The sequence below is a fragment of the Entelurus aequoreus genome, linkage group LG13 (genome assembly GCF_033978785.1).
Source record: "Entelurus aequoreus isolate RoL-2023_Sb linkage group LG13, RoL_Eaeq_v1.1, whole genome shotgun sequence".
NCBI lineage: Eukaryota > Metazoa > Chordata > Actinopteri > Syngnathiformes > Syngnathidae > Entelurus > Entelurus aequoreus.
The window spans coordinates 31,349,968-31,362,717 of record NC_084743.1 but is presented as its reverse complement, the minus strand read 5'-3'; the positions used below and the strand labels follow the sequence as shown (position 1 = coordinate 31,362,717).

The window sequence follows — 12,750 nt, the reverse complement described above, 5'->3', positions numbered from 1 at the left end:
AAAAAATCCAACACGTTGGTGATTCGGTCTATCAACGTTTTTTATTGATAATTGTAAAATATACCACGATGGGGCCAAAAAAAGTTGTGAGTGTCTTAGAGAGACAAAGTACAAAGGTGGCGTTGGTGTGGCTCTTCCCTCCCTCTGCATTCATTGATGTATTTGCCAACAAGAGTCTTCAATAAAGGTAAAAGTAATTAATGTATTTTACATGTGTTGATACTTGTTTGTGTGTCTGGAACAGATTACCTGCATTGCCTGCAGTTCTGTAAAAAATAACTTGACTGTACTTTAAAGGTGAAAACTTGTCGCTGGGATTTGAAACCCAATATCTCTTTTGTGAAACCAGTCTTGGAATGTTTCACACACACTCTTACATATCAAAAATAGTAACTACCCCTTCAATCAACAACAGGTCTCCATCAAATAGTGGACTTTCCTTTCACAGTCTTGTATTTTTTGTCCCCCTATATCACCTAAGCATTTAAACATACCGACTTGAAAAGATTAACTAGCAACTACTACAGAAACTACAGCTCATCATGTTGATAAATATTATACTCCTTTGCGCTGATAATCCCGTCTTTGTCGTTGTCACTCTTGCGGAATATGTCATTCAATATCTTCTCGTAGAAGGGCTCATCTCGTGGCTTCCCATCCTTTTCAAATTCAAGTTTCAAGTAATCTTTTACCTGCAAAAAGGAAAACTGTGTCAATTAATTACCATTCTATAACCACAATAGTACAAAGATTTAAAACAACCTCAGTTGACCACAGTGCTGGACAGAAATCGAACAAAATTAAACCTCGTGCAAGGACAGGTATTGTGTAAAATCTGCAAGGGATCAATGATCTAGCCTAGTCGATTCTAATTTGGTTTCAGTTGTTCATTATATTTTCCAGAATAAACAACACTCCTGCTCACTTATCTGGCGAATCAAAGTTAAACATGCTGCCCAATGCAAGATGGGTAGAAGTAGATGTGAGGTATCCATATTTACAGTATGTTTCTGGAGGATGTGTCCCCTGAAGGGTGGTCACAATTGGGTTTACTGGCGAACGGCCATTCTCGTTAGTGGCCACTGTTCCCAGGGAATGAGAATCTTTGGGAGACAGATGTCAAGAGTATTGCTAGGTTGCATATCACGTTACGGTGTAATGAACATGGAGGGCAAACAAGCTTGAGCCTAGCGATAAATCAAGTGGAAGACGCATTTGTGAGTGGAGAGTTTGAGCTGAAAATGTCGCTTTGCTGAGCTGTTCTTGGGTGTTCCAATCATTCAAATTAAAAGAGGAAAGAGCTTTTAAAGATTCCCAAAAGAATTGGTTCATAAAAGGAATAAAGTCAGGCAAACTGCGAAAGCGCGTCAAGGGAAATGGCTCTCAAACATGTCACTTTAATCCTGTGGAGTACGGTCGCACCATGCTCTTATCTGCAGCGATCACTTGAACAATTGTCACTTTAAGTCCTAGTAATAAATATTGTGATTGTTAATCCAATGTACCGTATTGCTGGTAACTAGTTCACTTAATTGTACTTAATTGGTTGTCGATTTTCATAGCAGAAACATAAAAACTTAGTCGTGCAAGAAAGCCGTGGGCTTTATTCAAGTGGGCTCCTACACTAAACTTAGGCCACAACAAAAAGTCAAACATAAGTCAGAAGAGGTCAAAATATGAGAAGAGCAATGTAACCAAATAAAAATAAGTTGTAGCAAAGATAGTTATAGCATTTGTATTTGTATTATTTATTTTTGTACTTGTCTTAATCCTTTTGTATGTGTTTTACACTTTTGTCAACTTTTTTTTTATAAAAAGCCTAACCAGAGACGAGGGTTGCAAATTAGCCTGTGGCTATTAGTCTTACGTACTTTGACATCGGTTACCTATGGGTAGCAATGTTTAATCGTACTGTCCCTGTCAAATAAATACATAAATTAAAAAAACAAATACATGTAAATGACAAAAACGTTATTTACACATGTGAATATGAGTCTTAGCTTGTCCTTTAAAACCAAGATCATGGACCCAGCCACAGGTGAAGAAGTTGTATGCCTCCATACTTTTGTGATTCTTGAATTGCTTCCTGGTGTAGAAATACATTTGTGCGAACATATAATTTGATATGTCTACCTCCGTTATTTCGGGCAGATCATTCCAATCCAGCGAGAAATCCTTTTTCTTTATGGTGTAAGGATCTATGCCGTCACTTTTTGTTATTTTGTGGTGGTATCTGTAAAATTCGCTCACGCATCTCTCCTGTTCGGTAGACATATTAAATGGTTGCCCTCCATCTGATAACTGGAAGTGGTTTAGAATGTCACGTGATTGCAACCCAGCAATTGTTGAAAGCAGTTGACAGCGCCTTTCTAATTTGACAATAGACAGCTTCATTCACACCTAGCCTATCATGACATTCAACCGATCGCAACTGGGACTATTTGGTTTGTCTTAGAAGACGTTTCGCCTCTCTTCCAAGTAGTTCATGCTCACAGACTGAGCTTGGTCAGATCTAGATGAAGATCCAGACTAGATCCGACCAATCTAACCGAGCCATAACTGAGCTTGATTAGATCTAGATGGGGATCCAGACTAGATCCGACCTATTTAAGTCTATGAGCATGAACTGATGAAGCTTACTTGGATGAAAGGCAAAACGTTTTCTAAGACAAACCAAATAGTTTAGTTGCAATCGATTGAATTCCATGAGAATACAATGTCCTGGATGAAAGAGAACATCCATTGGCAACTCTGTTTACATCCAACTCCAAAGATTGTCTCATTCCACGAGACGCGTGACTACTCATGAGTTGTTATGCCAATTGTTAGTCAAATGACCTATTGGTATGCAGCTGGTGTGGCCGCACACACCAAAGACACAAATACAAAACCCAAAACCAGTGAAGTTGGCACATTGTGTAATTCGTAAATAAAAACACAATACAATGATTTGCAAACCCTTTTTAACTTATATTCAATTGAATAGACTAAAAAGACAAGATATGTAATGTACGAACTGAGAAACTTAATTTTTTAGAATTTAATGGCAGCAACACATTGCAAAAAAGTTGGCACAGGGGCATTTTTACCACTGTGTTACATGGCCTTTCCTTTTAACAACACTCAGTAAACGTTTGGGAACTGAGGAAAACCATTTTTGAAGCTTTTCAGCTGGAATTATTTCCCATTCTTGCTTGATGTACAGCTTAAGTTGTTCAACAGTCTGGGTTCTCAGTTGTGTAATTCAGGCTTCATATTGCGCCACTCTTTTTCAATGAAAGACAGGTCTGGACTACAGGCAGGCCAGTCTAGTACCCGCACTCTTTTACTGTGAAGCCACACTGTTGTAACATGTGGCTTGGCATTGTCTTGCTGAAATAAGCAGGGGCGGCCATATTAATGTTGCTTGGATGGCAACATATGTTGCTCCAAAACCTGTATGCATCTTTCAGCATTAATGGTGCCTTCACACATGTGTAAGATACCCATGTCTTGGGCACTAATACACCACCATACCATCACAGATGCTGGCATTTGAACTTTGCGCCTGTAACAATCCGGATGGTTCTTTTCCTCTTTGTTCCGGAGCACACAACGTCCACAGTTCCCAAAAATAATTTGAAATGTGGACTCGTCAGACCACAGAACACTTTTCCACTTTGCATCAGTCCATCTTGGATGAGCTCGGGCCCAGCGAACTTACAGATGTAGCGACGGACTGTAGTTACTGACAGTGGTTTTCTGATGTGTTCCTGAGCCCATGTGATGATATCCTTTACACAATGATGTCGGTTTTTGATGCAGTACCACCTGAGGGATCGAAGGTCATGGGCATTCAACGTTGGTTTTCAGCCTTGCTGCTTACGTGCAGTGATTTCTGCAGATTCTCTGAATCTTTCGATGATATTACGGACCTTAGATGGTGAAATCCCTAAATTCCTTGCAATAGCTGGTTGAGAAATGTTGTTCTTAAACAAGTTGCTCAGGCATTTGTTCACAAAGTGGCGACCCTCGCCCCATCCTTGTTTGTAAATGACTGAGCATTTCATGGAAGCTGCTTTTATACCCAATCATGGCACCCACCTGTTCCCAATTAGCCTGTTCACCTGTGGGATTTTCCAAATAAGTGTTTGATGAGCATTCCTCAACTTTCTCAGTCTTTTTGACCACTTGTGCCAACTTTTTTGAAACATGTTGCAGGCATCAAATTCTAAATGAGCTAATATTTGCAAAAAACAACAAAGTTTTCCAGTTCGAACGTTAAGTATCTTGTCTTTGCAGTGTATTCAATTGAATATAGGTTGAAAAGGATTTGCAAATCATTGTGATCTACAATTAAACAACATGCCAACTTTACTGGTTTTGGGTTTTGTAGTTTAATTCCACACCTAAAATTTCAAACTAAGGAAGCTTTTTGATCAAAAGATTAAAGTCTAGTTGCCTCAGTTAGGGACGGCGTGGCGAAGTTGGTAGAGTGGCTGTGCCAGCAATCGGAGGGTTGCTGGTTACTGGGGTTCAATCCCCACCTTCTACCATCCTAGTTGCGTCCGTTGTGTCCTTGGGCAAGACACTTCACTTCACCCTTGCTCCTGATGGCTGCTGGTTAGCGCCTTGCATGGCAGCTCCCGCCATCAGTGTGTGAATGTGTGTGTGAATGTGGAAATACTGTCAAAGCGCTTTGAGTACCTCGAAGGTAGAAAAGTGCTATACAAGTATAACCCATTTATTTATTTATTATCAGTTCAATTTATGCAGTTTACCTTAATCTGGATGACTGAGAATCTAGACGCACGTAAAAGTTTGTCATAATTGTTGTTACCTCTGCCCTTGTGAGACTGCGGTCATTATTGAGGTCTACTTTTCCAAAAGCTTCCATGCTGCGTGGTCCCCTGGACACGGAGTAGAGCTCCACTTCGAACACAACAGTCGCGTTCGGCGGCACAGGGCCTAGAAATTCAGGCATATGCAAACCATCAGTTACTGAGTGTTAATCACTTTTGCGAAAGGAATGTAGCATGTCAACACATACGTGCTTCGCTATTTATCCTTATTTGTTCGGTTTTCAAATGAAGGCTCTGAGATGCAATAAGTGATGAATCTCAGGCAAAATAAGAACAGAAATGCCAACATAAGGACTCAAAAGGTGAAGCTGTTAGTGCAATGCAAGTGAGAATGTGTGAACACGGTAGAACCTTAGAACCTGCGTGCATGCTTAGTCATGGAGGGATGAGAAGGTTGCACTGTTGAGGAAGTGATGCTGTCTCAGCTAAAGAGCTGGAATGTAAAAAGAAGAAAGGGCAAAACCAGTCATGCAGTAATACAGTTGGTAACTAGAAGGACACCCGACCAATTTTATTTGTAAAGCACTTTAACAGTGACCACAACTAAAGTACATCAGTAACAAGTCAAACATAGGAGAGCATAACAACAAAATTTAAATAAAATATAGTAAAGACAGCCCGCTAAAAGAAAATGTAAACTGTTAAAATATAACTTTTTAAATTAAAATCAGTTCAATATCTCACATTGGTTTTAAAGCAAAGCAGTAAAAGTTTGAAAAGTGGACAATGAAGAATGCCAAGTGTTGATAATCCTTGAGGCAGTCCCTCCTGTTGTGGCCTGAAATCCTTAAATTGGCAGCCGCTTTTTCAGAAAGTTGTAAAAAATGTTTTGAGGCCTATTTTTTTAATGACATTGAAACAATTTGTAGTTTATGAATTTTTTTATCAATGTTTTAAGTGTTCTATGTAACCTTAACCTCAAAAAGCACCGGATTTTAACAAAAATTGGAAAACAAATACTGTATTGATGTTTTTCTCGTTTTAGACTGCACAGACCTAAAAGTAGACACCAGATGGCTGTAAAATCACATAGTCAGAGCTCATTGTAAAACCAATGTAATGTTTTTATTATAACTAATAGTAGTAATAATGACAACAAAAAAAACACCACAAAATGCTTCTGGGAACGCGACCGACAGATAATCCTTCATATCACTCAAATAATCTTATTTTGATAAAGTATAGTGATAGATTCCATTGCATATTTTGATTTTTTTTGCTCCTTTCTGCTTTTAGCGGTAAGATCTAGGCCCCTTGCGTACTCAGATAGTTCACACTCTGTTTGCTGCACAGTGGCCATTTTGGTTTGGCGGCCCACCACTTCGTTTACTTCCGTTCAAAAGTCACGTGACGTATTACAACCTATGGTCTGCTGTCGTCCACAAGTTGCAGACATTATCTGTGTATGTTTTACGCTTGAAAAGTGTCTGTCCATCTAAAACATTCATTTACACTTGAACATCTTAAAACACTTTTACACCCACACGTTTCACAGCTCAAACCTGCAGCATTTTCCACTGACTTAATACCACCTCGTCTGTTTAAATATGTCTGGGATGTCATTGGCCCCCACATCCAGGAAATAATTAACAGCAACTTTTTTTAAGTAAGCTGTTGTGGAACCTCTGCTAAAGAAACCAAACTCAATTTTATCAAATACTAGACCCATTTCGAAGCTTCCTTTTATTTCAAAGATTTTAGAGAAAGCTGCGCTTTTACAATTACACTCATATCTATGCTATTCTTGATGTTTTTCAGTTCGATTTTAAAGCCTTTCATAGCACCGAATCTGCCCTTTTAAGGGTTTTTAACGACCTTTTAATATTCACTTATTCTAGCGATTCTGCCATTTAAATTATGTTAGATCTAACTGCTGCATTGGACACAGGAGATCACGCAACTCTCGTCAGTCGCTTGAAACAATGTGTGAGTTTAAGAGGCACACCCTTAAACTGGTTCAAGTCATATCTGACCAACAGATCTTTTAAAATCCAAATTGATGATTCTGCTCCAGCCTGTGCTCCCTTGTCCTGCAGGTGTCCTTCAGCGCTTGATTCTAGGACTTATCCTGTTGTCAATGTACATCCTGCCCATGCAACACATTAAAAATATATATAATATGCCCTATCATCTTTATGCTAATGATACACAAATCTATGTCCCTCTAAAAAGGAAAAGTGACACCTATTTGAAATCACTTTCAAATTGTCTTCAGGACATAAGCATGGTTAGCAGTAAACTTCCTAAATTTAAATGAGAACAAGACGGAAATAATTTAATTTGGCTCAAATGTAAACCAGAATGCTCACCTCAGTGACCTGGACCCTCTGATGCTTTATTTTAAATCCACAGTCACTAATTTTAGTTTTCAGTTCGAAAATAATTTTAAATGGGAACAGCGGATTAACTCTGTTTTTCGGCCCAGTTTTCATCATCTAAGACGTTTAGCAAAAACTAAATATAAAATATACTTGACACGAACCCCTTAGGGGTGATGGACAGCTGGGCAGCGCCTGAAGAGCTGCAGCCCGCCACCGTAGCCCCCACTCCCTCCCCTCTGTTGCAAGTCTCGAGATGGATGTTGTAATATGTATATGTGCTTTGCTATGGAGGTTTTTTCCCCCCACTCCAGACTGGGCCCCCTTAGGAGCCCAGTCTAGATTGTAGTTTTTTACTCATCCTCCCCCAGCGTTTACCTTTTTCCCATCTTTTACGGGGCGCCTTGTGGTGACCCATCGGCCTTCCTATTCTGTAACCCTGTGCACTGTTTGTTTGTCTAATCTTGAGCGGGTTTGTGCTGAAAACAAAGTTTTGTTGTACTTGTGCAGTGACAATAAAGACCTACCTACCTAAATCAATTTGATCTTTTAACGAAATTGAGCGGGTAATCCATGTTTTTATTTTATCACGTTTGGACCGCTGCAAATCACTTGATGTTGGAATAAACAAGGCCCCACTTGCTCGATTACAGTTAGTCAAAATGCTGCTGCTCGCCTTTTAATTGGCACATAAAAACATGAGCACACTACCGCCATTTTAGCATCCCTTCAGTGGCTCCCAGTTCATTTTGAAATTCATTCTAAAATTGTGTTGTTTTTTTCTTAACGGATTAGCACCACAATATATTTCAGACCTTTTAAAAATCTACACCCAAACAAGGTCTCTGAGGTCTGCTGATCAATTTCTCATTGTCGTCCCAAAAACCCGGTTAAAATCCAGAGGGAATTGTGCGTTTTCTGCCGTGGCTCCCAAACTTTGGAACGATATCCCTCTGGTTATTCGGACGTGTGCCTCTTTAAGGAGTTTTAAATGACGTTTTAAACATATTTTTACTCCTTCGCTTTTAAACCAACACAAAAGTTGTGTGATTTGGTCTATTTTATTTTATTTAATGTATTTTTTTTACTTTAATGTTTTTTAAACTTGACTGTCCTTATTTTTCTCTTGCTTGCTTTAATGGGTGCTTTAACTACTGTTCAGCACTTTGTGAAACTTTTATTTTATTTTTTTATGTGCTATATAAATAAAGTGGATTGGATTGTTGAGAGCGATCTATAGCGCACATCTTTGTTAGTAAACGACGAGAGATTATCATCACACTTTAACATCTCTGTCAAGCAAATACTGTACTGCCTCTTTGGTAGGTCGACATTGCAAATGAAAATGTGTTCTTCATTGTGGACTTACAAAAACTAACATAAGTGTTGAGTAGACAGTTGTAGTGCGTGTTTGACCGATGTTCAGAGACAAACTTAATTTGCCAAAATGCGCGGGGTAGTTGTAGGTATTGGTCAAAGTTACGAGGCCGTGCATTTACAAAGCTATCCATACACTTGGGTAAAACAGAATCCATCCTGTTTGGGTCCCACATCAACCTTAAGAAAGTCAATGACTTCACCATAAAAGTGGGTGACATTGTTATCACCAGGAAAGATGAGGTCACCTACCTAGGTTCCATTCTAGAGGCTAACCTTTCCTGTGATAAAATGGCAACCAAGGTAATCAAACGAGATTTCTCTACAAAATCTCCTCTCTGGTCAACAAAAGCACCTTGAGGATTCTGGCGGGAACTCTCGTTCAACCCTTTTTCGATTACGCATGCACCTCCTGGTACCCCAGCACCTCCAAAACCCTCAAATCTAAACTCCAAACATCTGAGAACAAGCTAGTCAGGTTACTTCTAGACCTCCCTACCCACTTCTCTAAAGTGGGATGGCTCAAGGTGGAGGACAGTGTTAAACAACTTGCACTGAGCCTAGTCTATAAAATCCGCTACACCTCCCTGATACCGAAGTACATGTCAAACTACTTCCTTAACGTAAATGACCGCCATAACCACAACACCAGGGGGAGCTCCACTAACCACGTTAAACCCAGATTCCGAACTAACAAAGGTCTTAACTCATTCTCTTTCTATGCCACATCAATGTGGAATGCGTTCCCAACAGGTATAAAAGAAAGGGCATCTCTATCCTCCTTCAAAACCACAATAAAAGTTCACCTCCAGGCAGCTACAACCCTAAACTAACACCCTCCCCGGATTGCTAATAATCAAATGTAAACAATCAAATGCAGATACTTTTTCTTATGCCTTCTGATCTCTCTCTCTCTCTCTCTCTCTCTCTCTCTCTCTCTCTCTCTCTCTCTCTCTATGTCCACTACTTGATGTCCATATCCTACCCCCCCTCCACACCCCTGATTGTAAATAATGTAAATAATTCAATGTTATTATCTTGTGTGATGACTGTATTATGATGATAGTATATATGATAGTATATATCTGTATCATGAATCAATTTGGACCCCGACTTAAACAAGTTGAAAAACTTATTCGGGTGTTACCATTTAGTGGTCAATTGTACGGAATATGTACTTCACTGCGCAACCTACTAATAAAAGTCTCAATCAATCAAAAAAACTCACTTTGTTGAAATGGCATGATTGAGCCTGTTTTTGTCGGTTGTTTTATTTGTGAGGAGGGTTCGTTTGGAAGTAGAAGTTTATTTTGCGTTTTTGTAGTTTTGCATGTAAGTTGTGCATATTCTTCTTGTTATTCTTGAGTGACTTGAATAAATCAATTGACTCCTAAGAACTTGAGTCAGTTACAATAATTGCATTTTAATATTTTATGAAAATTATAATTAAATAAATTCAAATAGAAAAAATAACATAATGATAAAAAGCAATCATAAATAAATATATACAAACATTGAGTTTCCCATCACTATTGTTGTATTTATTGCCTATCATTACAATTATTCATTAGTTAGTTGTAGTTTCTCCCAAGAAGTTTAAAAGTGTAGTACCGACAAGTCTATGTAGATTTGAATTTGATCCAATTTGTTTACTGTACCTTTGCCTTTCACCCCATAGGCCAGGGCAGGGGGAACTGTTATTTTCCGTTTCTCCCCTGGACACATGTCCATCATCCCAATGTCAAGGCCCTTGATAACTTGTCCCACTCCCAGGACAAACCACTGGGGGTGTCCAGCTTTGTCAGATCGACTGAAACAGAATAGAAAAAATAAGTTTAAGCATCCTACCAACGAAAATCATAACCCTTAATGATACAAAGGCTAAAGCATCAAAAACTATTGCTATTTTACACAAAGTGAAGGAATTACTAAATAAAAAAGCATTGTTTATGTTGTATAACTCACTGATTGTTCCATATCTAACATATTGTATTGAAGTGTGGGGTAGTGCCTGAAAAACATTTATCTTCCTTATGCAGAAAAGAGTCGTAGAATCCTTTTTGGAAATGCATACAAGGAACACACAAACCCAATATTCAAACAGTTAAATGTATTAAAATTTCATGAAATGGCAGAGTGTAATATCCTCAAAATTATGTACATAGTACATGCAACATTTTTTTCCTTTGTTTGATTTTTTAAATGAATGAAATAAATAAAGGAACTAAACTGAACATGAGTATAATATGTTTGGTTATGGACTGCATTTTACTTTATAATAATAATAATAGATTTTATTTATATAGAATCCATGCGTGCACCAGTTTTAGCATACAGCTACTGTAGTTCTCCATGAGTTACTGTAACTTGATATGTATTTTTCATGTACTAATTCAAGCGTAAAAAACAGACAAACACACACACAAAATACTGAATGACTTAAATTAATATTTTTCATGGTAAAGTCTAATTTCAGGCAAAAAATGCTACTTTTCAGGTGTTCAAAGCTAGGTCTATATATATATATATATATATATATATATATATATATATATATATATATATATATATATATATATATATATATATATATATACATATACATATGTATGTATATATGTGTATATATGTATGTATATATATATATATATATATATATATATATATATATATATATATATATATATATATATATATATATATATATATATATATATATATATATATATATATATATATGAGATGATTCAAAAGTAAAACTTGTACATAACTTTCTAATATGTTTCCATAGATAGATGTATCATATTTTTCCCTGTCTTCTATCACCTCGGCCTTGTCCCAAAGTGTTGGTGCTGTGCGTAAAGGTGAGCTTTGATGACGTTATGACGTCTGTGTTCCATGCTAGGTTTGCTTCTATGCAGGTGGAACAAATCATTTTGTACTTTTTTGACAGGTGGTAGGTAGATGTTCTTAATTTGATTCGAGCAACCTTATTATTGAGCTTTATTAATTTTATGTTTGCATGAATGATGTATTCAAATAGCAGAAAAAAAGATAACTTTACAGATTAAGGCTTAATCCCCGACACCCCCACCCTGCTTCGACGGTCGACCCTGCCCGAAGATACAGTGTTATGTTTAAAAAAAAACATCACGCTCCGCTTTGATTGACAAAAAAAGAGATGTATTCATTTAATAAAGCGTTTAGCCAATTGGCTTGGTAGGCTTTGATTGTAGGTTTTTCACCAAAAGAGACCAAAGTTATAGCTCGGGTGCCAAAGAGTTAGTTGTGATCAAACAGGCTTTAAGAAAGTTAAAGTTACTAAAGATGAACTTCTGCGAGTAAACTTGGAGGGTTTTTTTTCTTTTTTTTTCACAAACCTGCAATAGAACTGCGAACCATCTTCGGCGAGGAAGCCATCGTAGTGAACGTTCATCAGATCTCCTTTCTTGCTTTTTCCTTCGCATGGTTCTCCTCGGAACACAACTTGGATCTTCACCTCCTCGTCCTGCTGTGCTGCAGTACGAACACTCATGGACACGCACAGGACCACCGTGCAGAACAACAACTTCAACATCTTGTCGTCCTGCTGCTGCAGTCGTGGCAACTGGAGGTGGGTGGGTTGACTCAAATTGAGTTGTAATCGATACCACGGCAGTATCGGCCTTGGCTCGATACTAGCCTGGTGATATCGTTTCCCCCCCCAGTTCTCATCCGTGTTTATTTTGGCAAATATTTTTGATGTTGGGTAAATGTATTGTATTTTCCGATTTAAAACTAAAGTCATTGGACAAAATAGTGTTTTGGGGGGATTTGAATGAGAGCCAAGAGTAGTAGTTTTTGCTCACTTATTTTGTTCAAACGGAATTGGATGGATGGAATTATATGAAATGAAAATGAATTATCAATCTATAATAATGTTAAAGTAAAAAAGAGTTGTCTACGTTTTGGTAACAGAATTGTGTTTTCATGAATTGGAATTGAAAAAATGTAATGTTATTTTTGAAACACAAAAAATATACAACTAAAAAACAAAAGCGTTTTACTATTCATGTGTCGAAAGGCAATAATTATATCTAAATATTAAATCTATACGTCAATGGTTTTTTTCTCCGGGCCAGTCCGCCAAAAAACAACTTCCGGTTCCGGTGTCAAGTATTAAAAAAATGTTTTTTGCGTTTCAGCAGTCTAACGATTTGAATTTTTTGTTATAT

At 37.8% G+C, this 12,750-nt stretch overlaps 1 protein-coding gene across 1 annotated transcript; it reads right to left on the bottom strand.

Moving 5' to 3' along the window:
- Positions 1-29: 29 nt before the first annotated feature.
- Positions 30-12,167, bottom strand: fkbp7 (FKBP prolyl isomerase 7). Its single transcript, XM_062067707.1, has 4 exons — positions 11,917-12,167; positions 10,195-10,346; positions 4,820-4,947; positions 30-692 (listed from the first exon to the last, which is right to left on the bottom strand). The coding sequence occupies exons 1-4, from the start codon at positions 12,111-12,113 to the stop codon at positions 531-533; spliced, it is 639 nt and encodes a 212-aa protein (XP_061923691.1). The 5' UTR covers positions 12,114-12,167; the 3' UTR covers positions 30-530.
- Positions 12,168-12,750: the final 583 nt, after the last annotated feature.